This window comes from Leucoraja erinacea, chromosome 20 (assembly GCF_028641065.1).
Source record: "Leucoraja erinacea ecotype New England chromosome 20, Leri_hhj_1, whole genome shotgun sequence".
NCBI lineage: Eukaryota > Metazoa > Chordata > Chondrichthyes > Rajiformes > Rajidae > Leucoraja > Leucoraja erinaceus.
Genome location: NC_073396.1, coordinates 33081094 through 33089578, shown reverse-complemented (window position 1 = coordinate 33089578; position 8485 = coordinate 33081094). Strand labels below are relative to the sequence as shown.

Here is an 8485-nt window from a genome sequence, read left to right as displayed (position 1 = left end):
ATGTCGGTGTTTACAGTGATAATGCGATACAGAAATAATATTGTTATCATATAGCATGGCAGCTTTGCAAGAGATTAGATGATAATTATATAGAAACTTTATAGTAATTATAAAGGGGCTTTAGCAAGATCTCACTTGGAATGTGGAGTGCAGTGTTGGTTTCCTTATCTAGTGATAGCTATACTTAAAGATGGCTCAACAAAGAATCTGAAGATGAGAAGATTTATTATATAAATTGAATGAGTCTACATTCTCTGAAATTACAAGAATGCAAATAAAGTATATTGAAATATATATCTATTTGTAATATAACTTAAGCCGAGTTCACCAGCTGGAATGTCAAGAATTTGGGCATCCTTTAATGAACCCAATAAGAAACTTTCCTTGGTGGAATTCTCCATTTTAGAAGATCGAAAATAAGTGAATGCCAAAGGAATCAAGGAACATGATGACATGGAAGAGAAGTGATTTAGGTGCAGATGTTCAGTCACATTTGTTTAGAATGGTAGCAATGTCAGGGCTCCTGTGGGACATGTGGCCCTTCTGTATGATAAAGTTACAAAAGATTTTTGGTTAAAATTGAAAAAGGGAATAAGTAATTGATGATTGAAGTGGCTAAGAATGCAATCGACTCTTTTAATTGGAAAATAATCAGTACGTAAAACATACAAAGCATTTCAACTTTAAATAAATCCATTATTTATACAATATCTGAATACATAACATGTACAGTTGATGGTAACATGACAGTGTATTGGTAGAAACACACCATTAGCAAAATGTTGTTCATTTCAGTAAGTTACCCAAGTGATGCAAGTTTCAGAAATGGAAAAAAAAAGTATCTTAAGTATGGTAACACAATTAAACAAACCAACAAGACTCACAACAATCCCACAGGCCACAGAATTGCAGTCCAGAGTGAAACCACCGAAACTTATTCTATAAAATATACATGTAGCACAAGCTAAATGCACAGATTATATATCAGAATTTTAAGAATTCAATTTGTATTCCAGCCACGGAAAATTCAGGTTTGTTGGTTCTGTTTAAAATCCAAGGTAGGAAGAACTTGTGATCTAAAAGGACAGTACAGACAAGATCGAAAGGTCCTGCAGAAACTATGAAGGAGGGGAAATTTTAAACTGGAAACCAGTCATCAGATGTATTTGTAAAAATCAGTAAAGGTACACACAATAGATGTAACACACCAAACAAAAAGGTGGTAGAATGCAATACGACATGTTAGGACACAAGTACACTCGTCACATGTCACCCATTAACTATAAATGTCTTTGTAACAAAAATACAGTGGACAGTTCACAAAATGTTGAATGGACTCAGAATGGGTTAAAAAAAACCTCATTAGATTAAATAGAAACCTGTAGTTCAGTAATAAATTCAAGAAAAAAAATAAATTCCATTTCAGTTGATTTTAGTTAAGGCAACAGTATTTGCCGGACTGAGCCCGTTCCTTTAAGTCCTGCTGCCTATTGCTTCTTGAATATTCGGTGTTAAACCTGTGCCAAGACTCTGAAAATAGTGCAATGAGCTTTGAGAGCAAACTACCTTGAGACATCAGGGTAACAACACTGTTCCCTCTAGTAAGATGCTAAGGCAGCTATAGATTTTATTTTATTCAAAAGGTTGGTCTTTGAACTCACTAGTAATTGAGGCAAGAATCATCGATGGGGTCATTATGGTACCTGCAGGTGCAATTGTCATTTATGCACATTTTGTGCCCCCAAAGTGGACCGGTACTAGTGAAGATCATCACGCCTCATGTGCCTCAGTTGCACTATCAAAATTGTAACAACTGATTCTAAACCTAACAAGCTGAAACACACCAATGCTTTTATATTAACATCCAGATCACTGTGACTTTATCAGGGGGAATTTAAAATAATCCATATATTTATTAGGTGTACACACAGAAACAGATTGCACAGAGATGGGGCCACACAAAAAATGTGTGTGCGTGTACTGCAAACCCTGGAACCTTGCACCGTGTGCAAGAGTACAGTGCTAACACACTACCAGCTAGATATACTGAAAGATCACAGTGCCAATTCAACTGGCAAGAGTCGAGCACTTTGAATATAGCAATGCTTCTCCAATCCTCGATCAGTAAACTGGTGAATGGTTAATACTGACTCATGTTATATTATTCTCACTGCCACAAGCAGCATTACACACAGCAGTCTCTTACTCATTTAATTTGCAGAAGTGAGCTCTGGCACTATTCAATAGTTTAAATGAAGGAATTCCATAACATCACAATTTTATAAGCAAAGAAAACTCTGCAATAACGATATCAGACTACTTCATACTAGAAGTATTCAAAGGCTGAAACTGATGCTGCTTTTATTAGGGCAACTAGTGAATTACTGCATACTTTTGTGAACAAGCATTTTTAAAAAAGTATTACCCAATTGCTTAAAAAGTGCCTATAAATTATTACAGCATCTTGGAGCCCTTTTAGCAACAAGGCAATTGAGGGTGATGAGGAGCAGTAAACTACATAGATCATGTTTCGTTATTGCTCACTACTCATTATCTGTAACATGGTAGTCTGTAGCAATTTGTCCTAACATTTCCACATTTGCAGCCTCTGTAACTAAATGCAATTTTTCTTCAGCCAGACCCTCTTTTCTTCTTCTTTCCACTTCCCACTCTACAAAAGTGTCAAACAGGCTTGGCCAAGCCTCGTCCTCGCTGTAGTTTGTTAGATCAGGACCTATCACCTGAATAAAATTTAAGAACATGTTCCATGTATCTCGAGAGATTCCCTTTACTCCAGGCGGATTCTCAGTTAAGAAGCTCAGCCACTGGTCCAATATGTAAGGTATGTTCTGCGTGAACACCAGTTTCCAGAGAGCAACAGCTATTTCCCTCCGTAGCGATCGCTGGCCTTCATCAGAGTCTAGTCCAAATTGAAATGTAAACCGGTACAAATCTTTGAACTTGTCCTCAACTTTGGCTTCATTCATAAGGCTCGGGAATCTGGCACGAATCCCTTCAATACTGTCTGCATTTAATGCTTTACATCCCTCAACAAATTCTTTCCTGAAAAGAATTAAAAGAAAATCAAGAGCTTGAATCACATTAGCAGTAAAATTATATTAAACAATGTAAAGCATTACTCGACTGAAAATAAAATCCTTTAGATAAATTAATTTTTTTAAAGTTAATAATTATTCTATACAAGTAACCTTCACTTATTTTGTACATTACTGTGTAAATTAATGCAGTGACTTAAAGAGACTTTACCCTGGAAATAAATATAGTGCCCTCCATAATGTTTGGGACATACACCCATCATTTATTTATTTGCCTCTACGTCACAATTTGAGATTTGTAATTTAAAAAATCACATGTGGTTAAAGTGCACATTATCAGATTTTATTAAAGGGTATTTTTATACATTTTTATTACACCATCTAGAAATTACAGCTGTGTTTATACATAGCAGCCCCCCCCCCCCCCCCCTGAAGAATTCACACTATAATAAAAAAAAATCCCCAAACACCTGTCCGACAGATCAGAAACATTCTTCAGGAGTCAGGTGTGGATTTGTCAATGACCACTGTCCGCAGAAGACTTCGTGAACAGAAATACAGAGGCTACACTGCAAGGTGCAAACCACTGGTTAGCTGCAAAAATAGGATGGCCAGGTTACAGTTTGCCAAGAAGTACTTAAAAGAGTAAACACAGTTCTGGAAAAAGGTCTTATGGACAGATGAGACGAAGATTAACTTATATCAGAGTGACGGCAAGAGCAAAGTATAGAGGAGGGAAGGAGCTGCCCAAGATCCAAAGCATACCACCTCATCTGTGAAACACGGTGGTGGGGGTATTATGGTCTGGGCATGTATGGCTGCTGAAGGTACTGGCTCGCTTATTGTCATTGATGATACAACGCTGATGGTAGTAGCATAATGAATTCTGAAGTGTATAGACACATCCTATCTGCTCAAGTTCAAACAAATGCCTCAAAACTCATTGGCCCCGCGGTTCATTCAACAGCAAGACAATGGTCCCAAACATACTGCTAAAGCAACAAAGGAGTTTTTCAAAACTAAAAATTGGTCAATTCTTGAGTGGCCAAGTCAATCACCCGATCTGAACCCAATTGAGCATGTCTTTTATATGCTGAAGAGAAAACTGAAGGGGACTAGCCCCCAAAACAAGCATAAGCTAAAGATGGCTGCAATACAGGCCTGGCAGAGCATCACCAGAGAAGACACCCAGCCACTGGTTATATCTATGAATCACAGACTTCAAGCAGTCATTGCATGCAAAGAATATGCAACAAAATATTAAAGATGACTACTTTCAAATTACATTGCCGTGTCCCAAACATTATGGTGCCCTGAAATGGCGGCCTGGACACGGATGACGGGGAGAGAGAGGGGGAGAGAGAGGAGGGAGAGAGAGAGGAGGGGAGAGAGAGAGGGGGGAGAGGGGGGGGAGAGAGAGGAGGGAGGGGTAGAGAGAGAGAGAGAGGGGGGGGGAGAGAGGGGGGGAGAGGGGGGGGGAGAGAGAGGGGGGGAGAGAGAGAGAGAGGGGGAGAGAGAGGGGGGAGAGGGAGAGGGGGGAGAGAGAGAGGGGGGGAGAGAGAGGGGGGGGAGAGAGAGAGGGGAGGGGGAGAGAGAGAGAGAGAGAGAGAGGGGGGGAGAGAGAGAGAGAGAGGGGGAGAGAGAGAGGGGGGAGAGAGAGAGAGAGAGAGAGAGAGAGAGAGGGGGGAGAGAGAGAGAGGGGAGGGGAGAGAGAGAGAGAGAGGGGGGGGAGAGAGGGGGGGAGAGAGAGAGGGGGGGGGAGAGAGAGAGGGGAGGAGAGAGAGAGAGGGAGAGAGAGAGAGGGGGGGAGAGAGAGAGGGGGGGAGAGAGAGAGAGGGGGGGAGAGAGGGAGAGAGGGAGAGAGACCTATAATGCATTGAATTTGTACATTCAACCTGGCTTCTCGAGTTTCCACCCACAACACAAAGACATGGTGCTGTTAGGTTCTTTGGCAACTACAAATAGATACTTGGTAGGAAGATCAATGGCAGTGGATGGGCATATGTGAGAGTAGGTTACAGGGTGATATATGGGAAAATGGGATAGTTAAATAGACTCAATTCATGCTAGCATAGACTCAATGGGTTGAATGGCCATACGCAAATTGGAGGACAGGAACAGCACCTCAGATTTTACTTGGGCAGCTTATAACCCAGCAGTATGAATATTGATTTCTATAATTTCAAGTAATCCTTGCATTGCCTCACTCTTCCACTTCCCCACTCTTCTCAAGCTGCCAGTTTTATTCGTATCCCCTCATTATCACCTCCTCCACAGCCAACAATGGACCATTGTGCACTTTCTGGCCATCAGTGTCAGCTCCGATCTGTTCTGTACCTTTTCAAGTCTCTAGTTTCCCTCTCCCCACTCTCAATCTGAAGAAGGATCTCGCCACAATACGTCACCTATTCTTTTCTCCAGGGATGCTGCTTGACCCGTTGCGTTAATCTAGCAGTTTGTGCCTACCTTCGATGTAAACCATCACCTGCAGTTTCTTTCTATCCATTTGATACCTGCCTGGGGCCTGTCTGGAATATTTCTTCAGAAAGTTAATGGGAACACCAGGGGGGTGTTAGTTTCCGTTTCATGGCTCTTTGTGCTCAACATGCAGAAGATGACATAACTCACATTTGTTTTCAAATCCTGCCAGCATGCAAAACCCCACTCCTTGTAAGATGCTGGACTGAGAATAATTCAGGTCGGATGTTCACAATGTTTCTAGAATTTGAATGCAATGAGTTTGATGGAAGGAAACTGGACTCCACCAATATTTTAAAACATTTTCACTCAAACAACTTCAAGTGATTTTAAAGTTAACGTCATTAAGGGGATTTATCAGAATTACAGCATCCACATGGCAAATATCCTAAGGTTAGAATTCACTGGATATCGAGCAGTGAAAAAAAAAATCAGTTACTTTACTATTCCTTCTGGTATCTTTGAACATCTGTTCCATCCATTCAGCAGAATGGGGCCTTGTCAATACTTTCCATTCATTTAGAATACAACCAGTATGGTAATTTGTTATTTGATAAATGAATGCAAATGTCATGATGAGTTTGCTCACAATGTTGCCACCAGAATTAATACAACTAATATATTTCTGGAACGATTAATTTCAAACATTATCTGGAACTTACCTGGTAAACTTGCACATAGTACCTGCTTGAAATTTCCATGCTAACAACAATACTATGAACTCTGTCGGATCCACAGAAAGGTCATTGCAAAACCACTCCATGCCCTCCTCTAAAATGGTATCCTCATGTGCGTCCTTATACCTGGTGAACAATTCTTCAGCTCTCTTTAGCGAGAACTCATCACGATGCAAAAATGATTCATCTTTTTTACTGTCTCCAGAGTGAGCAAGCTGAGGCTGGGTTGATTCCAATACAACATCAGTTTTCTTTGTTCCATTGGCAAGTATATCTCCAGAAGCCTTTTCACACATCGAGTTAAATTCTTCACCAGAGACAGCCAATTTCTTAACATGTGATTTGCTACCAGATTCTTTATCTCCATTCTTACTGCCCAGCGAGGAAGGGGGATTTTTGCACTTGGTGACACACTGGCCCATGTTTCTTCACTGCAGCTCTAAAGCAGTCCCCTTCCAGTCACACTCCCGCTACACTCCTGTCGCTCCATCCACTTCAACTTGCCATCAGGACTACTGATTAAAACAAAACAAAATCATTACACTTTATTGATAATTTCACCACTTACGTTTTTAATATTTCATGCATAATATTTACTCAATAATTTTATAAGCAAAGATATTAATAAAGGATACCTAAAGGATACCACATGAACACTATTGTTAAAGATATATAATGGTGTAAATGACCTTGATTAATAATTTGAGAATTACCAAGATTATCTTGATTGAAAATATAAATCGTGTCTTTTTCAGATCCAATAAATTATTTTTTTTTTTTAAATAACCCTTCTCAAACAAAATCTCACCCCTCTCAATTAGTTTAAATCTGGTAGACAATACAAATATAACTTAATGTGTTTGCTAATTAGTTTCAGTTTAAAAAAAACTTAAACCATGAATATTTTTAATTATCGTTTGTTTAATAGATTTGACAAGTACAACATCTTTGCAGATTTGTGAAAGTCTGCAGCATAATTACACCTAACAAAAACTTTACACTTTATCATTGAGATTTTTGTGAAGGAGAAAAATGTTTTAATAATTTGTCACAAGGTCGATTACTCCACTTCCTCCAGTGGCAACCAAAAGCATAGGCCCTATTGCAACAGTAGTGTGGACACCTGGCAGAATCATAGGAATCACTCCAGCATTAAACACTAGGGGACATTTATAATGGAACAATAAATAATGCAAAGTAATCCAAATCACTCTGAGATTACAATTTGCATGTCAACAGGCTTTGTACAATTGACTGTAACCTTGATTGCAAAGTGAAATGAGAACACAGTTGCTTCAAAACATTATTTAATAAATATCTACATTTATAACATTTCATACAATCATCCTATCATTTCAACTAGTCACTAACAGAAGATTATCCATTACCACTTGTTCAGAAATAGGTTGACTTAATTGTATTTCTTTACCACATAAATAAGAGGATATCCTGTTTACAACAGAATAACAACATTCTCAGGTCGGCACGAAGGAACTCGCATTTCATTTTGAATAAATACCAAGTTGGAATAGAATTGTGGATACCTACAAATCATTTGCCTTATTCCCGGTTTGGTAAAGCTGATCAGCAACCAGCAAATATAGCTCTCGACTGTTTATTCCTCAACAAATTTAGACTACACCTTCAATGTTTTTAATCTTGCAACAACCAATTCTGCTTGTTTGAGATTCACTAACTTCAAACTTGCATTGTCTTATGTTTAGGTTCATGGATGCTTAAAACTACAAATTCCAAAACAATTGAAAGTGTTGCATTGAAAGGAATTGAAATGAATTTACAATCACAGAATCACCATAACATAAGAGCTGGGGCTGTAATTCTGAAATAACAATTCTCTAATGTTAGGAATTAGTTCATGTACACTCAAGCAGCAACAACAAAACAAAAACCTTTGAAGAATGAAGTCTTGGATAATAAAGTAGGCAAGACTTGTCCCAGTCAATAGATCTGATGAGCATTTCCAAAATTATCAACTAACTTTCTCTTGCTGCATTATACACAGCTCCAAGACAGCCTGTTCACAAATAGATTGCTCAACATAGCGCTCCAAAAAAAATCTTCTTTTTGCCTCAGTAGTATTGATAATTTGATTTGATCATTCTACATGTAAATTAAAAGTCACCCATGACTGCTGTTGCACACTTGCTAGTTTTGTATACTATTGCCATGTGCACCAAGATAGAATGGAAAGCTTGTTTTTTTGCATGTTATCCAGTCAAACTAGACACAACTGCAATCATACACAAGAGTGAA

General features: G+C 38.9%; 1 protein-coding gene across 4 annotated transcripts in view; it reads right to left on the bottom strand.

Moving 5' to 3' along the window:
* Nucleotides 1-616: 616 nt before the first annotated feature.
* The window catches only part of dcun1d3 (defective in cullin neddylation 1 domain containing 3), a 55508-nt gene continuing 47639 nt past the window's right edge, over nucleotides 617-8485 (bottom strand). For 2 of the 4 annotated variants that reach the window (XM_055651838.1, XM_055651837.1), the window contains exons 3-4: nucleotides 6197-6726; nucleotides 617-3063 (exon numbers count right to left, since the gene is read on the bottom strand). In XM_055651838.1, the coding sequence (XP_055507813.1) occupies nucleotides 2544-3063; nucleotides 6197-6633 (957 nt within the window). In that variant the 5' untranslated portion in view covers nucleotides 6634-6726 and the 3' untranslated portion in view covers nucleotides 617-2543. The remainder of the gene's footprint in view (nucleotides 3064-6196; nucleotides 6727-8485) is intronic. The other 2 variants (XM_055651839.1, XM_055651841.1) reach the window with 1 other exon arrangement.